This window comes from Anoplophora glabripennis, unplaced genomic scaffold (assembly GCF_000390285.2).
Source record: "Anoplophora glabripennis isolate ALB-LARVAE unplaced genomic scaffold, Agla_2.0 scaffold839, whole genome shotgun sequence".
NCBI classification, from domain to species: domain Eukaryota; kingdom Metazoa; phylum Arthropoda; class Insecta; order Coleoptera; family Cerambycidae; genus Anoplophora; species Anoplophora glabripennis.
In genome coordinates this window covers 71978-96728 of record NW_019417046.1, presented here as the reverse complement: position 1 = coordinate 96728, position 24751 = coordinate 71978, and the positions used below count along the sequence as shown (strand labels likewise).

General features: G+C 35.9%; 3 protein-coding genes across 3 annotated transcripts in view; 2 read left to right on the top strand and 1 right to left on the bottom strand.

Annotated features, from left to right (window-relative positions):
* LOC108912605 (neuromodulin) overlaps positions 1-18902 on the top strand; it is a 70471-nt gene extending 51569 nt beyond the window's left edge. The window contains exons 2-6 of the mRNA XM_023455867.1: positions 1492-1625; positions 1731-1905; positions 15300-15397; positions 16050-16184; positions 16802-18902. Coding sequence (XP_023311635.1) covers positions 1492-1625; positions 1731-1905; positions 15300-15397; positions 16050-16184; positions 16802-16939 — 680 coding nt within the window. The 3' untranslated portion in view covers positions 16940-18902. The remainder of the gene's footprint in view (positions 1-1491; positions 1626-1730; positions 1906-15299; positions 15398-16049; positions 16185-16801) is intronic.
* A 2407-nt stretch (positions 18903-21309) lies between these two features.
* LOC108912604 (zinc finger matrin-type protein 5) lies at positions 21310-22478 on the bottom strand. Its single transcript, XM_018717881.1, has 3 exons — positions 22276-22478; positions 22083-22220; positions 21310-22004 (listed from the first exon to the last, which is right to left on the bottom strand). The coding sequence occupies exons 1-3, from the start codon at positions 22400-22402 to the stop codon at positions 21769-21771; spliced, it is 501 nt and encodes a 166-aa protein (XP_018573397.1). The 5' UTR covers positions 22403-22478; the 3' UTR covers positions 21310-21768.
* Positions 22479-22876: 398 nt separating this feature from the next.
* Positions 22877-24751, top strand: part of LOC108912609 (pleckstrin homology-like domain family B member 2) — a 71217-nt gene continuing 69342 nt past the window's right edge. The window contains exon 1 of the mRNA XM_023455866.1: positions 22877-23028. The gene's annotated coding sequence lies outside the window, so the exon portion shown is untranslated. The remainder of the gene's footprint in view (positions 23029-24751) is intronic.

Genomic DNA, 24751 nt, shown 5'->3' with positions numbered 1-24751 from the left:
ATTTAGTAAATGTTAGTGTAGTTCAAGAGAATGAGGATCCACTTTCTTATTACTCCCCCGGTTTACAACCCTTCCCCGATCAATTATTAAACGACAACCCCCTTGAATAAATAACGGCAATACTCGGACCCGGGGCTAGGCAGTCCTTGTTTGTGTTGGCTTGGGACCGGAGAAACCGGCACCCAGCGAAATTCCGGCCCCGGGCTGTGCCCCGGAAAACTCCGGTCGCTACATTGTTTGCATTTCTGCCGGACAGGGAGGGGGTGGTTATTAAGGGGTTTGTACACACTTTTCTCCAGTTATTCTCGTAATTCTGGCTTAAATGTGGATCGGCACGTTCTTAAAATTAAATTACGGTTATCATCGAATGAAAAACGTACTCAAGAAAGCGAAATTCAGTAACTTTTTGTTATAGCAAAGAACTGTGCATCATGGTTTAAAAGTATAGTGAAATGATAGATATATTATTAAAAGCATAAAAACTGTTTAAATTAATTACTGGGTTTCTTTCAGCATCAACGGTGTCGCAATAAAAAGAACTTTCGTTCATATACTCCCACTCGCTACACAACAATATTTTCCCGTCTTTTATGCTTCCAGATCAGTGAACAAAAGCTAATAAATCACCTTAGGTCAGCAGGATATGGGTTTCCGCCAAATTAATATTAAATTTAATTACCGGCACTGCCTAACAAGCTTCGCTGTAACATATTTAAAGGGGATATAGAGACATAAACACGTCGGTTCAGAAAAAAGGATTAATAGTCCAGTCAGTGAAGCATTTTGGCTACCAATTTTTTCGGATGGAATGGATTGACGTGAAATTTGAACTGTAGTTAGGGAATAGCCCAAAAAACAAAAGTTATATAGTGCCGATGTGTGCTTTTATGCCACCCTTTCTGGAGGGTGGGATTTTTTTTTTTTTTTATTAAAAATAACCTCACGATTCGACAGATGGACGAATTCTAAGCAAAAAATGTTCTAAAAGAATTTTTTGTACAATCAATACTTTTTGAGTTATTTGCGCCTAAACATGTTTTTGAGCAATTTTTCGTGAATATCTCAAAAACTACAAGTTTTACCAAAAAAATTGGGAGCTTTTACCTTATTTTCGCTTTCAGTGACTGGACTATAAATAAAGGGAAAACTTAGCAGCTATTGTAATTTAAATGAGCACTGATGACAGCTTTATATCAAATGCGATTGTCACTGACAAAAAACTTCAATAGTTCAGTACCTAATATGGTTTGTCAAACATTTCCTTTCCTCGCGAGCCTTTTACAACAACTACCCATGACGACCGATGTTGACAACCATCAAGGCTTCACTGTTTGACTTTTTAAAATATCTCCTGAAGTTTGTTTTTCAGTAAAAAACCGCAACTGAGTATTTGAGTACTATAAATCTATGCAAGCCACTCTGAAGTCATACCTAACATTATTCCTTGTTAATAATGTCATTTTGCAAGCAGAGTATGTTTTTCTTTTTCAGAATCGGGCGACACCAAGTCTATTTCGGCCAAGACGATAACGCTACGGTCCAACGGGACAGCCAAGTCGTTGGAAGAAACAGAGGCCGCAGACAGCAAACGCAAAACCCCAGAAGGAAAAGACACGGACTCCAAGGTAACATAATACGTAATTCCTCAACAGCTGCAGGGAAGAATTTGCAAAATTTAGCCCAAAAAAAACATTTCTAATGCTAATGTTAACAAAAACTGTGTTCCAAAGGACCAGCCCGACGACGAGGAGCAGGCGGCTACGAAGATCCAGGCAGCGTTCAGGGGTCATAAGACGAGGCAGAGCATGAAGCAGCCAGCGGGGACGGCGAGCCAGGCGGCCCAGCAGGCCGAGCCCGAGCCCACCAGGGAGCAGCTCGAGCAGGAGTTCCGGCTCGACGACGCCGGTGAGTAAAAAGGTCTATTTTTAGAATCCCCCGGCGGATGTTTTACCTTCACCGCCGTTTTCAGAGAGGTTTATATTTGCGAAATTTAAAATCGAATTTTTAAACAAACTACAACATATGCTTAAAATTTTCGATGCACGCACGGCCAATTTTCTCTCACTCGCCGGAAAACACCTCAAGAAAAGGAAATAGTGGTAGCTATGCAAAAAACACTCCGGCACGGTCGAATTCCAGATACCAATTAAATTTATTACAACGCTAATTATTTTTTAGAATTAAGCATAAAGAAGTAAAAAAAAGTGATAAACATTGTATTTTATGGTATTCTATGCACGCATGAATGTCGATATTCCTTAATTAATCGAACTTTTGTACATCAATTTGGAAATTTTGATAATTTTTTTCTCGGAAATGGTTGAGTTTAAGACATATGCCACGTCAGTTTTATTTTTAGTGTATTCTATCGTTTGTTAAAATTAAAGGATAAAAAGGGAATAAAAGATATAAATGTCAAAATTTGTGTCCTTTTTTTTGTCAGTTCCAAGTCGCTTTTTCATCCTGTTGAAAACAAAAGTTATACTTCACAGTTACATCAGGAAAATTAGAGATAATAAAAGAGAAACTCGAAAAAAGTTCTATCCGCGAGATTATTGTAAAATTGTCTAAAGGAACATGATACAAGACATCTCTCATCTCGTGAGTCAAAAACTTATTTTGAAATTTATCTGAAAATAATTTGTGAATTTTTACTTTAATTTTACATTTAAATCGTAATTAAATACCTAACAAAATATTGAAAAACCTAGTTTACATTGCCTTAATATGTAAAAAATAACTTTTTAAACGAACAATAGCTTCATTTATTTATTTAATAATAGTAAAATAATTCCGAAATTGAAATTTTAAATGTTTCGTTTAACAATAATTTTTGACATTTTTGTAAATTAAAAAAATTTAGGTATAAAATATGCATTTTTTCTGGGGTTCAGAGCTATTCTACGAATTCGTAAATATGCCCATTGTTATTTTTGCGTCGAGCTACCCTTGTTTAAAAAAAAAATAAGTTTCTACGATGAATAGATGCCAAGATATTGCAAAATTTACAGCGCGTCAGTTTAAATTAACTTTTCTCGCGCGCGCGACCGCTTGGACGAGCTTCCCCCACCACCACGCCGCCGACCGCCAAACAGTTTACTTAGCGAGTACCTTTTCTTTAAAGGGCTCGTGAGTCGTTAATTTTCCACATTTTTCAATGCAATTCACGGAAAATCGTAGTTTACGTCGTAAACTGTATTCAAGTCTTAATATTTATAAACAATTGCGCTACGATTTAAAAAAAAATCTTATTTTGGCTCCTGTTGGTCGTAGAGGGTACTTTTTTTATTTTAAAACTGTATTTTTTTTGCCAGCTATCCATTGCATCTATTTTCGGTAAAATAGCATAAATAGCAACAATGTTATTCAAATTGTTTATAAGCGAAAAACGCACGGTTTTTTAATGCACAATTTGAGAATGTTAATGTCAAAAAAACGGTGATATTTTTTAATAGGTCGCTTAATTACGTCTTTAAGATTACAATGACGCTTTCAGAATCATGTTTGCTTGAAAATTAACGCCTGTACAGAGGCTTAAAGTTCATAACTTTTGGAGCCTGCGTTATAAGCAAATATAATTGTGCGAAAACTATTGCACCTACAGCGCCCACTTTTGGCACACTTTTAAGGTATGATAAAACCCTCAACTTGTCACAGGTTTTTTAAAATTTTAACAATAAATGCGATAGTTATAAACAAATGAAAAAATGGGCACTTTTCCTGCTTTTTTGCAATAACTTTTTTGTTTATTAACCGATTTTAATTTAACAAGTCTCATTTTGTAGGTAATTTTATGTCCTACAAGCTGTCTGAGAGTCACTTTTCGCTAAAATTGATGATTTTCCCTGCAAAGTGAAAAAACTGTTTTCCTCACTTATTTGTTTAAATAGAAAAGTTAGCTAATAAAAGTTTTTGACTCACGAGACGAGAGATGTCTTGTATTATGTTCCTTTAGACAATTTTACAATAATCTCGCTGATAGGATTTTTTTCGAGTAAAAATTTGATTTGCTTGGTCTAAGTGTAAAATCTGAAATAAAGAAAAAATAATTAATAAATCAAAGCGTCTAGCATATCTTATCAAAAGTTCGATTGGAAAAGAAAAGAACATGATAAATGATGGACGAGATATTCACGACCAGCCTTTGAGGATGGTAATTAAAGACAAAAACTAACCTTGACTTTCCGCTGTCGAATTTCATCCTCAGACAAAAAGGCAGGGTAATAAGGGTAATTGTTCCGGTGTTCTTCGGTATTAGGAGGCGATCCGAACTGCTGAAATAGCCACTCCTTTAAAATACCAACCTAAAAGAAGCGCCATCCCGGCTTGGAGGCAACATAAAATAATGTCAAACCTTCTTCCCCGAACACACACCATCGATCTCTAATTACCTTTTTTTTCTCGCCATTTGCTGCGATTGTACGCGACGGAGGCCCAACAAGTAAGCCGGGCACAATCGCAGTGACAACCTGCCGCTATTAATCACGTTTTCCCGACGGGGGAAAATTAATATTAATCCCCCCAGGACGTCGTTGTCGGTTCGGTGCCTTTCCGATCTGTCCGAAAATTTCCACCTTGGGTTCTTGGGAAATCTACGGGTGTCATGTTTGGCGACCTAGCAGGGCGCTCGGTTGAATTACAAACTCTGTTTATTAAAAGACGACGAAGCAAAAATGAACTTACTTTAGTAATTCTGTAAAGAAATAATCATTTATTTTTAAAAGTGAATAAATAAAACATTTATAAATTAATTATAGACCGAAAATTATAGAAAATCGTTCTTGAATTAATCCCACTTTGGTCAATTTCATAGTAATTTAAACAAAAAAAAATAATAATAATTTTCCTTTCCTCTCTTTTCCATTTAAATGATTAATTTTTATTTAATTTAATTTTTTATTATTTTTTTTTTTTATTAAAATTAGATTAAATTTAAACAAATTTTTTTTTTGTTTAAATTACTATGAAATTGACCAAAGTGGGATTAATTCAAGAGCGATTTTCTCAGAAACCGTTAAACATAACGATTTGAAACAAGAGTACCTTTTTAACGTAAAACAGTTCGGGAAAACGGAATTTGCTGTCCAATTTGTTAAAAAGTCAATGATGAAAAAGTTACACACGCAAAGTACCAAGGGCCCCCCCGTATCCACCCCAATGGACCTTGTGGAAATAAATGGTTTAGTCCATCAAATTGCTCATCAAAATTTATCTGTGTATACCAAATTTCATTCATTTATCACAACGCGATTGAGAGATATTGCAAAAAAATGATTTCCATTCCTCCCTCTTCAATGGGTCCCTGTGCCCTTAGGAAGCATTTCCGGACCCATGTTCATATGAACTTTTTTACTTAGTTTTGATCGTAGAATCGGCCTGTTCAGGGTTGGCAGCTAATTATGAGACACCCTGTATACTGTAAGTTAAAATACAAATAATTGATGGAAAAAAAGGCAAAGTAAGAGTATAATAAAACACACCAAATTTCATTAAAATCGGTTCGATAGTTTTTGAAAAAATATGTTAGTCTATCATGTTTTAAGAGCCCCCTCAAAAAATCAGCTCAAAAAAATTCCAAAATCGTCAAAAATTGAATTTAAAAAAAAATAAAAAATTTCTCGATATTTTATCATTTTCTAGGTTGAAAAAAATCTCGATTCTGAAAATTTCAAATCGGTATATTAATTTCTAAAGGTCACTCATAATTATTTTAACTTTCAAAGTAGTGTACCTATGTTTTCGAGCGACCTCTACAAAATAAATATCAACGAACTAATAATATTTTTTTTATTGAATTTGTTGAACAATAGAATATAAATAAATCAAAACGCTTAAATTTTAGAAAATTAGAAAATTATAAATATTTGATACTCCCACTGCGGTAGTAAATTTTGCCTCGAGAAATTTTTTAAGTGTCTCGTGATTTATTTCTATTCATTTGTTCATAAAATTCATTAAAAGACATATTAGTTCGTTGATATTTATTTTTAGAGGTCCCTCGAAAACATTTTAGGTACACTACTTGTAAAGTTAAAATAATTATGAGTGACCTTTAGAAATTAAAATATCGATTTGAAATTTTCAGAATCTAGATTTTTTTCAACCTAGAAAATGATAAAATAACAAGAAAAATGAAAAGAAAAAAAAATTAAATTTTTGACGATTTTGGAAATTTAAAAAAATCTTGAGCGACCTCTAAAAAAATTTTTTTGAGCTGATTTTCACACGAGACACGCAAAAAAAATCGTTTGTCTTTGGGCCACCCTAAATTGTAATTGTAAAAAATAAAAAAAAGAAAACATTAAAAATTTCCTGTGGTCGTCCTAATCAACCGATTTCAATTTTTCAAAAACCATTTGAAAGGTTGAGCGGTCTTTTCTATGTGAAAAATTTTTCAAGTATGTAGATGCTTTATTTGAGGCTGTACAACGTTTTGAAGATTCGAAATTTTTTTTCAAAATTTGTTTCAAATAATTATTTTGCGAAAACTATCGAACCGATTTTAATGAAATTTGGTGTGTTGTTTTATATACTCTAAAGTTTCTTTTCACCAAAATTGAATGCCCTCGAAGCAATTAAAATATTTTAAAAAAGTTATTCAAAAGACTTCATTATTTTGCCTTTTTTTCATCAATTATTGCTAGTTTGCAATATCGGTAATAAATTTTTAACTTACAGTAAGTATATTGTACAAAATTCAATTCTAAAACTTTTTTCCTTTTCAATATTCTTCCAAAGTGCATAGGTTCCAAGATATAAAAAAACTCAAATAAAATAGGTATTATTTAAAAATTTTTAAACATTTAAGCAATTTTATTATGTGAGTTGGACTGAAGCTAATCCAGAAGCAAATTTTGCTTGCCCCCTCTCACATCCACCTGAAACCAGATCCGCTTTGGTCTATTACTTATTAATTACATCGTATTTTCTACTTTATTGCCTTTCTGTCTATATTTTGTTCAATGTCTCTGTAAAATCTTAGTCCTTTTCTTCACTGTTTTAAAAATATGTATTGAAATAAAAATAGGTTTGTTGTAAATAGGATATAGGACCAAGAATTCGGTCGACTTGCGCCCTTAAAGGAAAGTAATCTTCCAAGGTTGCGACGTCAATTAAATCGTCCAACGTTAAACTTCAAGCCGTCGGCGTCGCCCGATAGCGCGTTTTTTTACGAGCGCTATATCTTTTATATCCCCTGACGGCAAGCAGGCGGATCGCCCCCAGCGCGTTTGGCGGTTAAAAATGCCTGGCGCCCTTTGTTCCCCGACACCTTCATCTCCCCGACGACGCGAAAACTAAACGCACGTGCTTGAACTTTCGTCAGAGCGGGGATCCCCCAGCGAGTTCAATAACATATCGACCAAATTAAAGCGGTATCTCTCCATCACCGCTATCACTTTTCGCCTCTATTCTGGATAATGGAAGGTCAAGGGTCGGCTCCTCATCTCGTCAGGTAAATTTACCTGGTTATTCCCCATGTTTGGATAGCCAGAGGGCTCGGGATACGTTCTTCACGTGTTTGAAGCTATGACGTCATTCAAGTTCATAAAAATGTCGCTGTTAAATAAATGACACTCCATTTCTTGGCCTACTTCGGGATTCTCTTGATATTCTCGTCAGCTGCTAGAAAAAGGGCTTTTATATATGAAACAACGACATAACCTGATAATTATCGGACCTCCATTTGGCTCACTCTCAAGTTTCCATCGTGTAATAGTCGAACAAAGAGCCCCACACTTGCCGGACAGCTGATATATCTCTCATTTTTTACGTAATATATTTCCCCTAACGGGCTATTGTGGAGAGAAAATTAAATATAGGAAACGGTGCGGTCGAGAACTCCGGCTCGCTTGTCCCATCAGTCAACAGGGCGTATTTTTTATGGTCCTGTAAGCTGGAAGTTCATAAATGAAAGTTGCTCTGTTGGAAGCTTTTCAGACCAAGATTGCAACGCGGGAAACTAGTAGTTTGAATTTGGGCGATCTTTGTGGTCGTCCCAGCCTGTCGTGGAACCAATCTTGTCTTAGATTTAAGTACCTATTTTTCGGCGGTTGGATTCGAAACATGCGTTAAAATTCACACTACCATGGCGGTGCTAAATTTAAAATTAAGTAACCGGGACTAGGGATAATCCGCTTCTGTCCGACACCTCCTTCGATGCACGACGTTGTTTTCTGTTGTGGTAGTTCAGGGGGATAGCACGTAGAACCTCGCGGGGGGAGTCTGCCGCTCGCAGGTGAGACCGGGGCCGGCGGCTGCCAATCGATACGCCGCCGGATGTGGCCAAGCTCGGGGGATGTTCATGCACCGTCTCCGGCAGTAAACAGGCGATGCAAGCGGGCCTGTGCCGCCCTGTTGCCGTATCCCGCGGCTGATGAATACTTATTACTATTAGGTCTTGGCCTGCTTCCAGTGGGGTGTTTATGTTGGGGATAAAAAAACGATCCTCGCTCGGTTTTTCGTTCCTCTTTTGAACTGGTTGCGAGATTTGTGTTTTACGTCCACTATTTTTTATGGATAACTGTGTTTCGCTTACTAGTCCAGTCACTGAAGCTTTTTGTCTACCAATTGCCACCCCTTCTGGAGGGTGGGAATTTTTTTTATTAAAAATAACCGCGCGATTCGATAGAGGGACGAATTGTAAGCAAAAAATGTTCTGTAAGAATTTTTTATACAGTCAATACTTTTTGAGTTATTTGCGCCTAAACATGTTCGTTTTTAGCCCAAAAAATGCATGTTTTTTAGGCATTTTTCGCGAATATCTCAGAAACTACAAGTTTTATTATAAGGGATGGTTTTTAAGGGTTGCAACTTTGTAATAAGTCGCAAGCTTTCTAATGAATAACAAAAGAAATGCAATACATTGTGAATGCACCAAAAGAATATTTTAAACTGTTAAAAACTTTTTTTCTAGATTTTGGCCATGGAAGGTTAGTTTTGAAGGATTTTTAAGGGTTGAAAAGTAATTAAATTTCATAAACTATATTAAAAAAACATGAAAGGAACTTTATCCAACATAATTGAACATGAATTGAATCTTTAAAATACGTAAATATGCGATTTTCGCATTTTTTTCGTACAAATGTAGTTTTCACCCCCAAATAGAAAAAAGCACACATCTAGACAATATAACATTTGAAGTGGGGGATCAGATGAGCTTGTATGCAAATTTTCAGGAAAATCCATGCTATCCGAAAAAATTGGGAGCATTTACTTTATTTTCGCGTTCAGTGATTGGACTATACAGTCTTTGAATGATTGTATGCGTGAGGAAAAATCAGTTCTTGTGATTAAAATAAGGTGTATGCTAATCTGAGAATTACTTTTAAGTCAATTTGAAAACAAGTTTTAATTTAAATAACTTTGTTAATAAAGTCTTTAATTCATCTATTCAAAATTAAGGTTGACTGAATTGCCATTTTCCATTTTCGAATAATTTTTAATTGTTTGATGATGTTTTTATTCTAATCACTACTTTAGCCCGACCTTTCGATGTAATCTCGTGAGTGTCGACCCATATTTCGTCTTCTCACTTTTATACTATCCGAGTTATGTTAAATATTCAAACTGCCACTCTCGAAGTCGTTTCAATTCCATGATACCTCGCTTTTTTTATTTAAAACCGAAATGTTAAAGACAATGCCACAGCGTTATTCCGCTATAGGAAATATCCTGTTTGTAATCTCTGCTTTGACCCTTTCCATTTTCGAGGCAGTCTAGATTCTATCATATTTTATTTCGCATAGGCTACTAGATTACATATACATATACATATACAAAATTTACGACTAAGACTTGGCAGACAGCCACAGCTTAAGGACTTTTTTGGCCCGAAAATTAATAAATATTTATTTTCCTTTACTCTTCGTAGAAGAATTAGGCCAAAGTCAGTCTCCCCACACAAAATATAATCTCCGTTTCAGGGAAATGCAATATTTCATGAAGAAAAATCCGATCATAGAATATAAAACCTGCTGCTAGGCAAGGTAGGAATTTTAAGCGTGTGCAGGCCGCGCTATTGATTTTTTAAGCGAATTCCTTTTTATACCGCGTGGGGAAACGTGTGGATCTAAAATTAGATGATAAATTCCCTCTTCCGGATTCCGGAAGCGTTTTGCCACTTTGGAATTGATTCGGGGACGTTTCACTCGTGTCCTGTCTACAGTAAATTTTATTATGCGAGTTCCGGGAGAGACCTACATGAAATTAACTTGTAGGGGACATTTATAACGTTAAAATAGTGAACATGTGAAAATATAGGGCGTTACACCTAAAAAAAACATATGATTAAAGCTCTGATTTACAATCCTGGGTACTTAAAAGAAAAACACCTCCATGAAAATAACAAATCCACAGAAATTCGTCGACCTGTAGAAGTTGAGATACTCCTTCCTTCTTTCTGCCCAGTTAGGGGTTAACTTAGAAACTAACAGATGATTAAATCGGGTTAACTTGTTCAAGGACAGTTAATCCAAACGCTTCTGCGATAAACTATTTACTTACATGTATGTGCGGTTGAGAGAAACCCTAAACTCTCAGCTAAGCCCCGAACGAGCACGTACATACATCCAAGAAGAAGCGAATAGTTACTCGTAGATGCATGTTAATGAGCTTATAAACAGCATGGTAGAGAGCCGCAGTAAAGGCCCTTGTAGATGCCTGTGTTTGTTCAAAGTAATACACGACAAGGCTATCGTTATCATAATCTGTTATTGGTGTTGGATGGACGGATATTTCGAAAATAAAGTTCGTCCACTGGGGATATAAATGGATCCTAAAGAACCACAACGTTCTACAGACAAAGGACATTACTAGTTTCTCAGAATGCCCTTCGGACTAAAAAACATCGTTATATGAGATGTTAAAAGAGTGATTATTGCAATCTTCAACCTGTGCATTCGAAAATAGACAAGGAAGTAGACCCTGGATCTGACGCTTTGCTTTATCCCCCGCCTTTTGTCGAACCCAGTCTGGCTGAATTACATTATCTAGTTCAAACGGAATTATTGAAGCGAGCGCACACAATTCTGGAGCTCGAATCTATTCCAGAAGTTGCTCGTCTTGCACGTATGTGTAAATGGGGAGTTTAAATTGCCATCCAAATTGCATTCGCTTCCCAAATGCATCGCTCTCGCGCCTAAAATTAATGCCGACGAGACGGTTTCCTTACTCGCGAGAGCTAGATCGATGTGCAAGTCTCGTATAAAATATCGAATATGGTGCAACAAAATACGTATAGTTTTAGAGTTTGTTGCTAGAATGTAGTTTCCTTAAGAAGGCTAAAGGATCTGGGAGAACTAGACTACGAAACGCGACGTTTGAGAAATTGTCCCGACTTGATTTACATCCCCGAAGTGAGAATTACTCAAACGCTGACTTAAGATAGTGGGGCACACAACAATGGCACAAAAGCGACTTGTGACGGTGGCGAGGGTGCATTTCGCTGTGATGGATGGAAACCGGGTCGTTTGTTATCGTTTGTAAGGGTTTAACTGGCTTAGATCTTGGCGGATTCAAAGAAACGCCTAATGATTTTAGCATACTCTATCCCGTTTCGGTATGTCTTAATACCGGACAGTTTTATTGGCTATAGTAATGAGTTTTGACGATTGGAAACATCGTTGAAATCGTCAGTGGCACTTGACATTGACAGTTATTAATCAACATGGTAGTACTAAACGTAGAAGATTTGTTAGAACACGTCAACAATTCTTTACAGGCAGATTAGTCAAGGGAATAACATGTCCGTTTCTTAGGAGTCTTATCTATACACAGACTTTTTATTCTATTGTGTTTTTGCCGTATCCCAAAAGATCGCCTCGTGTAATATAACAGAATTTAAATTTATGGGCCAGAGAAAGTCGTATAATCTCGCTGGTAATTTCCTCGAAACGCTAGGCCTTCTACTGGGAAATAGAGCGTAGTTCGAGCTGTTTTTCTCCACGGAAGGAGCATAAATTTGAGATTTCGGCGGCGCAAAATGAGAATGACTGGGCTGGAGCTTTGTAGCGGTGGTCGCCACTTAATGAAGAATGCAGAATATAAATATTCTGCATGATAAAAAAATTTTCCAGGTTCGACTTTCGACAAACTTTTAAGGCTGGTTAGTGATATTTTTTTCCGAAACTATTCCTAAGATTCTTATGACCGTTCAAGACAGACAGACGGATAAACAGTTGATTTATTTTCATGTTATTACCTGATACACAGACCCTCGTCAGCCTGTTACAATCATCAATCTCCCGAAGGAAAGCCGGGAGTGATGGACCTTAATTGGTATTCTTGTAGCATTAAGGGACATTCGTATTGTATTTAAGTAAACAGGAGATGGCATTACCTCAAGTGACAAAGTTGTTTGTGAGCAGTGTATAGATACGTTGTGGCCAATATAAAAAAATAATGCGTATAGCTTGGTTAATTTTTTTAAATTTGTGTTTACGCAATGAAAATTGTAACTTAGCAGAGAATTAACAATGAAAATATCTGCTAATGTTAGTCTTCGTCAAAGGAAAAGAGTTCGCGAGCTGTCCGTAAGCGGCGTAGACAATAATCGAACATCGAACTATAACTCGACCATTTTTTGATTTAAAAAAAAAAATTCAATTTAGTTTTCCGAGGAACACATACTATTATCCCTAAAAAAACTGACCCCCATTTAAAGTTTAACCCTGTGTTATAGTCCAGGCGATAGAGCAGTAAAAGTAGGCTTTGACGTTTGTCTTTGAAGTCGTCTAGTTTGTTGTACAGAAAAATCCCAAATATTATGTAGAATAAGAATCTGAGTTTGCCTATTCCAAAAAACCATTCTAAATTCAGGGGAACAACAAACATACAAAGAGAACGAAAAATGGCCCGTTTTTCGACATATTTTTCCCTCTAACATTGAAAGTAAGCCCTAAATCAAAAAGTCATTCTTTATTTTTTGTTTATTTGAGGATATTCTATAAAGTTACAACAACTGCGAATCAAAGAAGTGAATTTTGTATTAACAATGGGCAAAAAATAGTAGAAAATTATATGTATATTTGGAGCAATTTTTAAAATAGGTAAATATTTATAAATATCCATGAAACTTTGTGAACAAATAGTAAAACAAAAAAAAATCCCTGGGTAATAAATAATTGTTTATAGAGTAAAATATTGAAAATTAAAAAAAAATCTAAATGGTTATAAAAGTGTAAAAATAGGTATTTTTAGTATTGATCATTGTTTATTATGACAACAAGTATCCCTAAAAAATTGTGTGGCCTTTCTAAACTTTAATTTAAACCCACGGTACGCGATAAACTTTTTGAAATTTTCTTAATTAACAATCCTGTCAATCGAAAACCACGCTATCGATCGTTACAAAATTTTTAAGGTAAAATTGACATATGTTTTACTATTCGTTCACAAAGTTTCATCAATACTTATAAATATTTACTTATTTTAAAAATTGCTTCAAATATAACGAGCGTTCAAATAAAAACGTGGTCGAAGTTGGTTCTGACACATTGGACGTAGGGAGTAGCTTATAGCGACCAACTTAACCTCATTTCTCAACGAGCTGTATAGCAGCTGTCAGTTTCAATAACGTTAATGACTATATAACTTTATTTTAAAGAATAATCGTGATAACAATAACAAACAATTAAAGGAGCTGCGGAAAGTGTCCCCCTCCTTGTTATAACAATAAATTAAAGCAGCTGCTGAAAGTGTCCCCCTCCTTGTTCCAAGCACTTTTCACACCTGTTCCTCAAAGAATTAAAGACATTTTCTAAGATGCTCGGGGTATTGTTAATTTCACGAATCTTGTCTATAAGTCGAGCCTGCAGATGGTTTAAATCAGGAATAGGCAGTTCAAAAATAGTGTTTTTAAGGTAAGGCCACAAAAAGAAATCACACGGCGTAATATCACATGACCTCGGTGGAAATTCATGTTCAGCATTGAGACTTATTAGTCGATTTTGGAAAACTTCCCTCAACATATTCATCGTCTCGCCTGCCGTATGTGCCCTTGCGCCATCTTGTTGAAAGTAAAAGTTTGTAATTTCGTTTTCTTCCAGCTGGTTAACAAAAGGAGCGATAATTTCTTCTCTATACCTTTGCGCAGTAAGAGTACCATTAAAAAAAATAGGTCCATAAATCCTCCTTCGATTGAGAGCACACCAAACTCCAATTTTTTGAGCGTGTAGAGGGCCCTCGACAAAAAAGTTATCTGGTTTTTCAGAAGACCACATTCTCATATTCTGTGAGTTTACGTAACCACTTAAATGAAACCAGGCTTCATCAGAAAAAAAGGTGATATTATGAAGTTCACCGTAGTTGTTTAAAAACCATTCACAAAATACAGCCCGTCGCGGAAAATCAACTTCATGAAGTTCTTGCTGACAAGTTAAACGATAGGAGAACAAACGCAAATCTTTTTTTAACACTGTGTGGCAGGTACCGACTGATACTCCCACCATTTGTGATAAAACACGTACAGAAGTTCTTGGCGCATTTTCCATTATTTGTTGGACATTTTCTTTTAATTCTTCAGTCCGCTTTTTAGGTCGGCCGCTTCCTTCTTTTCTTGTTACACTGCCCGTTTCACGAAAAACATTAACACAACGCTGAACTGCACTTTGAAAAATTTTGTACTCAACAACGCCGGGAAATTGATTTTGAAATTCTATGAAACATTCCTCAATAGAATACTTCCATATTCCATCAATCTTGCGTCCATTTCTAAAGTAGGACTCTATGATAAACACTTTTTGTTCTTGAGAAAACACCATTTTAAACGCTTTTTAAAACGAAAATATTCAAATTGATAGCGGCGATATAGCGCTTTGACAGATGACGTTTAAGTTCATTTGCTATACGCTACGCCCTACGTCCAAATTTTCAGAACCAACTTGACCACGTTTTTATTTGAACGCTCGTTACATATGATTTTCCATTATTTTTCGCCTGTTGTTGATGCAAAATTCAACTTTTCGTCAAATAAACAAAAAATAAAAAATTACTTTTTTATGTAGGGCTTACTTTCAATGTTACAGGGAAAAATATGTCGAAAAACGGGTCATTTTTCGTTCTTTCCTTTTCATGTTTATTGTTCCCCTGAATCTAGCAATGGTATTTTAGAATAAACAAACTCGGATTCTTATTCTACATAATATTTGGAATTTTCTGAACAACAAAATAGATGACTTCAAATACAAATGCCTTGAATGCTCTACCGCCTGGACTCCTCTTAGTGATAACAATTGAATTACTTGTAATAATTTTATCGCTACATATTCAATCGCATTAATTAAATATGTGTCTATTTTCAGAACTTTGCCAAGCTGCTACCAAAATCCAGGCTTCTTTCAGGGGTCACATGACGAGGAAGCACGAATCGGAAGCGAAAAAACATGAAGAGAAAAAAGAGGTAAATAATTTTTGTTTATGCACCTATAAGTCCTATAACCCTGCTGAAAATGCAATTAAACAATAACAATCTGCCTTTAAAGGCATTACATACGATTACAGAGTACTGGTTTTGTTGGAACGGGCAAATTCGAATTTAAATCCGACAGCGTATCCCTGAAATCGACATCGCGATAATTATTTACGACCTAATCATTTTTATGGCTCGCTTTGTGCAGCCTTGCGTGCACACCGCTCAATAGAAACGTTATTTACGATTTAATTCCATTCCCTCCCGTCCACCCGATAAAAGAACAGCCGTCAGTCACAGCGCTAATGATTAGGAACGTTAATTTTACACTTTTGGGCAAATACCCAGTCAAGTTGAGGATAAACCTACATTTTATGCTATCTACAGGGTGTTCCGTGACGAACTGTACGCGGTCATTGTTGGCCTTCATTCCTATATCGTGTCATTTGGAAATTTTTTCCATGCCGAACCGATCCGCGTTTAAAATTTTTGCCGCACGTGCACATTGCACAAAAAAACGCCTCCGACATCTGCCTGTAAAAAAATTTATTTCATAAAACAAATAAATACGGAGTTTACGCTTGTTGTTACATTTCATTTTTTATTTAACGAATTTTTTTCATAGAGAACGTTGTTATTGCAGAAAGACGACGCCGACGAGGATCTGGACGTAGACCTATCGGACCCAGACCTCAACAAGGCGGCGGTGAAGATCCAGGCCTCCTTCAGGGGCCACCTGGTGCGCAAGGAGCACGACGAGGCCGAGCCCGCCGCCAAATAAGCGGAAGCCTCTTTAAACCTATATCCAAGAAAAGATACTCATTATTCCGTGTTGAGAACACACTTGTGATCCTTTCATATACCTATCTTAATACATTGTAAGCTTTACTTCATTNCCCTGAAATCGACATCGCGATAATTATTTACGACCTAATCATTTTTATGGCTCGCTTTGTGCAGCCTTGCGTGCACACCGCTCAATAGAAACGTTATTTACGATTTAATTCCATTCCCTCCCGTCCACCCGATAAAAGAACAGCCGTCAGTCACAGCGCTAATGATTAGGAACGTTAATTTTACACTTTTGGGCAAATACCCAGTCAAGTTGAGGATAAACCTACATTTTATGCTATCTACAGGGTGTTCCGTGACGAACTGTACGCGGTCATTGTTGGCCTTCATTCCTATATCGTGTCATTTGGAAATTTTTTCCATGCCGAACCGATCCGCGTTTAAAATTTTTGCCGCACGTGCACATTGCACAAAAAAACGCCTCCGACATCTGCCTGTAAAAAAATTTATTTCATAAAACAAATAAATACGGAGTTTACGCTTGTTGTTACATTTCATTTTTTATTTAACGAATTTTTTTCATAGAGAACGTTGTTATTGCAGAAAGACGACGCCGACGAGGATCTGGACGTAGACCTATCGGACCCAGACCTCAACAAGGCGGCGGTGAAGATCCAGGCCTCCTTCAGGGGCCACCTGGTGCGCAAGGAGCACGACGAGGCCGAGCCCGCCGCCAAATAAGTGGCCGCCTCTTTAAACATATATCCAAGAAAAGATACTCATTATTCCGTGTTGAGAACACACTTGTGATCCTTTCATATACCTATCTTAATACATTGTAAGCTTTACTTCATTTTTACCCACCTACCTTGTGGAATTGTGGTACTTAGAGTTGAAAAGGCAGATCGGTGCTCCTCCGACATGTTTTCGAAAGAATTTCCAATGATTAACCTCTTTGTTTTTGAAATACAGGGCCTTTGTTTGCATTTTTACAAAGGGTGCTTTGAAAACAAAACATCCGACTGCTACTTCAAACAAAATTTTGACAGTTCATTGACAGTGTCAAAGTGCGGATAATTAAAAATGCAAATTTCACATGCGTTATAGCGAGACGCGTTTCGAACTTATTGATTTATTTAATTTGGAGAATATCTGGCTTCGTTTCATGCGAAAGTTGCATTTTTATTCATCCGAACTTGAACATTGTTAAATTAACAGAACTGTCAAAGTTTCGTTCGAAGTTAGTCGGATGTTTCGTTTCCAAAGCACCCTTTCTGAAAACGAATAATTTGATATTTTGGCAAAAGCAAAGGAAGAAACCGTATCGTATGATGCATCGTCGTAATAAAAAAAATACTTTGAATAATAAAAAAATTGAAAAATTCAGTACGATAACAGACATTTTACATTCAAAAATGTCAATTATCCCCATTTGCGAAAAATTCAACTCTGAGTATTCAATTTTCACTAATAATGTCCAAAAGACCAGTAATTACCACATTTACGATACAAACAATTTTACCACGGGCCATTTTACTCTCTAGGTACCTATTTATCGATATACAGGGTTTTGGTTTAGTGGCTACCGAGAGAAACTGCTGTAGGAATATAATTTTTAGCCGTGGCGCATTTAACCCGACGGATTTTTATCGATTTTGCAATAAAAGGAATTACACGCAATAAGGTCTAATATCAGAGCATGTTTTCGTTTGAACTTGCACGTAAACGGCGGAACAGAATAATGATTATTAAAAAAAATAAAATAACGTATTCGAATGATATTAATGGAAGAATAAAACGGAATTCGGTCACTAATTAGTTCTGGGACAATGGAACGTATTTTATTAAAACAATTTTGCAAAGTAAACCATGGAATTCGGTGCGAAACAATTGAATGTCGCCATTTTGACATTCTGCAGTTGCTGTGCAGAATGTTGTGTCGTTCTGGGTGAAATCTACCGCCCCAGTGAAAATAAAACATGTAAGTTCTTTAAAAGCTACTTTTAGTAGAAATTATTACCGTACGGGTGAGACTGTTTAGAATTTTCCCGTTCGAATATCGATTTTCGCTTATTTTATTGTTTTGTTTGTCACCGCATTAAAATTGCCATAATCAAAATACAAAGGGTGAAATCAAATTAAAAATTCTATAATTATAATTTAACCATCGCTTTCTCCGAATCGCCTACAGGGTGTTTGGAAATTGACGACCCTTCGAACACTTTTTGAGGTATTTGAATTAAATTTGGTAAAGGGGAATTTTTGTGGTACTCGATTGAACATTTCGTTTCGGAAACAGAGGGCGCCAAGAATAACAAACCGTCCTTTGTTTTACGCCACATTTTTTGAGAAATCGCTTAATTCTTATGAAATATCGTTTTATTTATCATAAAAAGGGAAAACTGGAGTTACAAAGCTGAATATTTGGCGATTCCAATCTAATTAAACGCCACTCTTTTGTTAAACGCGTACCTTTGTGAAACCTTTTAGATCAAGTTCCAAAGTCTACGTCTACTGAGATATAAGTGTCAGTGTTGCGAGAAACAACTACTCCTTTTAGATCAAGTTGCCTCAGTTCCAAAGTCTACGCCTACTGAGATATAAGTGTCAGTGTTGCGAGAAACAACTACTCCTTTTAGATCAAGTTGCCTCAGTTCCAAAGTCTACGCCTACTGAGATATAAGTGTCAGTGTTGCGAGAAACAACTACTCCTTATAGATCAAGTTGCCTCAGTTCCAAAGTCTACGCCTACTGAGATATAAGTGTCAGTGTTGCGAGAAACAACTACTCCTTTTAGATCAAGTTGCCTCAGTTCCAAAGTCTACGCCTACTGAGATATAAGCTTCTAAACGTCGTTTTGTGGAGCTTGTTTGAAATGCAAAAAAAATAATACAGCTAGAAATTCAGCAATAAAAAAACCCTCGACTTTTCGTAAGTGCTAATGACTGTGACGATGAAAAAAAAGGGGGGAAAACAGGAGACTGTGTTTGATGTTCTCAGTCATCTTTGCGTTTTAGGTAAAATAATAAACGTACGTTCTCCAGCTACCCCCCCAAAAACCTCCAAATTTCATTAAAATATACCAAAAAATGTCGGTTATTGTAAAAGAATAATTTTTTTTAAAAATCCCCTTTAGTGACTGTATATTTTTAAGAAAACTAGCGTTTCATCCGCACGAGTTAACTTTAAACTATGCCCGTCTAGTTTCCCGACACCCTGTATAAACGGAGTAATTAAAAAACTTTAATGGCGGAATCTACAATATAAGTCGATAAAAATTGTCTAGAGGTGTCCAGAAGCACTTCATTTTCGTGATATACGAAAGTTTGAGGAAAAAAAAATCAGTATTTTTAATAATACAAAAACGGCAGAAGCGATTTCTTTCAAATTTGGCGTATGGCTTTAATCTTTGGCTGTCCACAAACGTTTACACGTGACGCAGGTTAAGGAACGTGTAAAATTTTTTTTTCTTCAAAGAGTGACCGCAAAATACCTGATTTTCGCCCGTTTTTTCACAACTCGCAGAGAATTAAAAAAAATACATGAAAATATGTCTTTGGTCGCAAATTACTTGTCGTAAAAAACTGAAATGAGCATGAGCTTTCAGTATTTTGAAAATTTTAAAAATCGCCCCTACTTAGGGGTCGAAAAAATGCCAAAAATGAATCTTTTTTGGAATTTTTACAATTATTTCTGATATTTTTTATTTTGGGGATGATTCCACCCCCTGAGCGCGCTTAAGGGTGGATTTTCAACATTTCAACATGGACTTATTTCAGCCATTCTTTGTATCAAGAATCATTCGATAGAAAAATTCACATGCTAATAGTTTTTATATTTATTGGTAATATTCAATTAATTCTTCATTTTGGGCGTCTTTTCAGCCCCTAAATAGGGGTGATTTTTGCAAATTTTCAAAAAACTAAAAGCTATGCTCATCTTAATTTTTTACGACGGGTAATTTGAGATCAAAAACATATTTTTATCTATTTTCTTTATAGTCCAGACGGTATCTGTTTCAAAGAGTCCATATTTGGGTGAATCATATATCCACGATTTGGGTGTAATGGTTCGCATACAAACGACAAATTTATGTTTAAATCATATTCGCACGCCGTACATAAAGAATTTTGAAATAAAACGTTGAAATTAACGACGAGAGCAAGCGGGACGTGCAAATAACCACACTGAACTTGACCTAGCTACCGATAATAATTCTTGATTATTCACGATTATCGTTGTTAAGATCCTTATAACACAATAGACTAGGCGATATCTGTTTTGGTTTGGGTGAAACGTATATCCACGGAGATTTTTGGCATTTTGGCTTTCAAATATCACTAGAATTGAAAATTTTTCTATGCGCATAAAAAAAAACGTGGGCTTAACTTTTGGCGACACAATATATTAAAAAAATTTGAAAAATGTCATATTTTCATTTCTAGTGATATTTGAAAGCCAAAATGCCAAAAATCTCCGCCGATATACGACTCACCCGAACCAAAACATATACCGCCTAGTCTATTAGTTCTCTGCGAATTGTGAAAAAACGGGCGATTTTTGCGGTCACTCCTTGACGCAGTGTTACGAAAAGCACCAAACGCTTTCGGAAAATATACGGACTCAACTGTATATCGAAAAAAATCATTCCTGGACACACTCTTATAATTATTTGTTAATTTGTGACGGAATCCGTCGTTAAGGTTTGAGCAAGCACTTAAGTTACACCCCGTACAAACTAGGACTTAAAAAAAAATACGCAATATACTAAGAAGATATATTTATAAAATCGATCCGTTAAGTACCTGTGAATTGTTACAAAGTCCCTTCAAACCTTCCGGAACACACTTGTTTAGAAACACGTTTAGGGCCCGCTTCGACAACCTCGTAACGCTTTTGAAGCTACACAACGGGAGAGCGTTTCGTAGGAGGAGTAGTGAAACGACGGCTTTCGCTCTTCCCTAAGGAAATGGCCTGTATAATATCTTTTAAGTAATGTGAAATGTAAATGCACTTTGTTGACATATACACCCAAGTAGTTCCCAGAATCGTAATTGAAAAATTAGATTTGTTGCTTTGTGTGCAGAAGTAGCCATGTTAATTTTAAGGCATTTCCGTATTACGCGCCTGTATTTATGGAACGTTCCGTTTTAATGGTTCTAGTCTCCCGTCGGAAGCTCTCCGCTGTAACATCTTCCAGTTATCACCAGCGTCTAAAGGCGGCTTTATTTAAATTTTCACACATATTTTTTTATTATAAAAGATGTTGTAGCGGACCGTTTCAACACCCAGTAGATTTTATTGTTTGTAAATTTGCGTTGTCCCTCACATACGTTTGCCAAAATATTAGTATAAAGAATTATTTTCTTTACAAGTGCTGTATAAATACGATTTTTAATTTAAGCAATATATTAATACTATGAAATCCACAATTTTTTTAACCTTTTTATAGAAATCCCGCCTCCTTCACCCGCTTCCCAAAAAAAATGCCGAGCTTGTAAGTCGAATAAAGCGAACAGGTAAGTCGATTCTCACATTTTATTTACAACAAAACGAGTTTCACGACACGACTATTTCCCCCATTCCTCGAAATTGTCGTCGCTGAAGTGCTCGGGTTTAAAGCGAACCAGCGACGGAGGTAAATCCAGCCTCCGTTCGAAACTTTCCGGGTACGTCCAAAAGGTGTGTACGACCTCGTCGTCTTCTTTGTTGTTACTCTTATTGTACTTCTGCATCCACGACTCGACGCTGGGTACATTCGGCACTTCCTCCAGCTTCTTTCTCCTCATAATTTGGATTCGTTCGACTGAAAATTAAAAGCGAAGAAAGTTTGTGCACTGTACAAATTTCTTGGCCGAATAAGTCAAATGTACAGTTTTATTACCTTGCTGCCTCAGTTCGCAAAGCTCCTCGGGAGAATAATGCGTGTATTTACAACTGCGTTCAAACTGACAGCTTCCGTACTGCGAGAATCTTCTACATGGCGTCTTTAACAGTTCTTCCCTTAAAAGCGTTTCCGGATCTAAAAAAAACAAGCCTACATTAAAAAAAAATAGATTTACTGAAGTTAACGTTACCTTTGCAGTATTCGTAATGCAAATTTCGCAATTTAATATGGTAGCTGCTCTGCAAATGCTTCTTCCTGTGCTCTATGTCGTCGATAAACTTTTTGTCGCAGTAGTCGCAGTAGTATCTTCTCCCCATGTTCCTAAACGTAAATATTTTAATTTAAAAAATAAACAGCAACTATCTTTTCCGCAACATAACCTAGTTGTGAAACTTAGCAGTTACACCAACTGTCAACGTAGCAGGGATGCCAACATTGTACGAAAAAAATAACTGCTGTTTTAAAACCAATGAAAATGTTTAAATACGCTCACGTTGTCTAAAAAATAACTGCATTCAGTAAAGTATATCAATAAAATGCATATTTTAATCAATTAATGAATACATTTCGTTTAAATTGAAACAATTTCTTAATCATAAGTTGTCCCATCTACCGGCGTAAAGTGAAAGTACTACCGACAAATTTCCTGAGTACATGCAACTTTATTTACAGAGAAGGATGGAACATCTAGAGTGCAATAAACCAAAACGAAACAAAAGACTGACAGGACGTTATTTAGTGAGCTTCACTTTAATTTTTTCTGTTTACAATTTCAGTCTTGTTGGGAGTGCGCGTGAGGTGTGCGAGTTTTGTTTAGAAGTTTTAAAACTTCTTCGCCGATGCTTCTTCGAATGTTGTAACTAAAAATCGTCGCGTAAGGTACTGAAATGTGTTGTTTTCATTTGTGTTTGTGAAATCCCAGTGCTTTCTGCTAGAATTTAAAGTAAGTTAAGTTACAGCCAGAGTTTTTATTACTTTTCGATGAACGTGTTAATATTTTTTATGTATTTTTTTTTAATTAACGGTGCCGTTATTTTTATTACTTTCTTCCTGCATTCGCTTGAGTTCTTAAATTAGTGAACGTTTCAACATGTGGCTCTTTGCTGGCAATTTTTTAATAATTGTTTACATAATTTATTATGCATTAAACAAGCATTATTATTATGGTTTAGCAATTAAAGTTTGTAATGCTCGGAAAGCCTTCTGCAAAACTGACTTTTTATTGCTGTTGCTGACTCATCGTATTTTTTAATTTATGTTTCGTACTTCTCAACGCTTGATTTCACTTGTTTTTGGTTAATGGGTATTCAAAGAGAGTTTTAAAGTTTGAAATCGTGTTGCAATTATTGAAATTTCTCTGCTAAATAAATATTATTTACTAGTAAATAACAGTAAGGGGCTGATTTATGTTTAATTTGTTAAAACAAATCAATCCTGTGTAAAAATCACTTAAAAGTAAAGATAATTTTTAAAAAATCGTTACCTCACGCGATAGTTGACAATTCGATTTTTTTTATTAGTCTCGTCACTGCAATGTACATTGCAGGACTGAAAACGTCATTTCTCATTCTCAGGTAGTCAGTCTTCTGCTAATCTAAAGGAACACAAGTCCCGATCCATTTGTCGGAGTACCTTAATTTGACTTGTCACTTGGATGGGCTAATCCTTCTTTATTAGGGCGCCCTACCTTTGGAAACCCAACAAAACTAGGCAATTACTTTGTTTTGTCCCGTCCAGTCAGGCAGACATCAAACGGAAACTTTCGTTGTCTGAGAATATTCCAAAAAGTAACTTTCGCGACATTCAAACACAATCTATTAGAAAAAATGCTAAAGAAAATTAAATGTCTATATTTTTTGTATGTAGTCGCCATGTAATATGGTTTATTTCTTTGTTTTTGTCGAAATATCAGATTATTCATTTTTACAAAGAGGTGCTTTGACAACAAAACGTTAAACTATTACTACGAACGGCGGTTTGACAGTTTAGTTTTACAATTAGTTAAATTTTCATTGGCTGTGTTTAGATAATAATTAAAAACGCAATTTTCGCACGAAGAACGGCAAGATTGCGTCAACCTTATCGTATCGACTAATTAATTTGGCTTCGATTCATGTAAAAATTGTGGTTTTACGTGCTTAAATATTTGAATTTTGACGTCAATGAAAATTTAACTTAACTGTCAAAATTTCGTTTAATATTTGTTTACAAAGCACTCTTTGCAAAAATAGATTATTTGGGATTTTGACCAAAACTACCGGCCAAAAATCCATAAAAAAAATTGTTGCATTATACAGTCAATTAAACTAAACGATTTGGTAGCGTTCTTGCCTATTCATTTAAATACTCTGTGTATACGGATAAACATTCGAAACTCGCTGATTTTTTAATACCTAAACCGTTTTCCGATGTTGAATATAATATTATGTGATTCCCCAACAAATACTAAATCACATCGAATTAAGCTCACCCTGTACAGTTACAGACCAGCCGTAACTGACCGTGACAAGGAAACGGAAAACTACAATACAAATTCCACCATATTACAATAATTCGCGTGTAAAACTGATGCCAGCGCGTCGCTAGACCATGCAGTATTGTAATACAGCATTTTATAATAATTTTAAAAGTTAATTATTGCCTGCATGTTAAAGCGAAATAAAGTA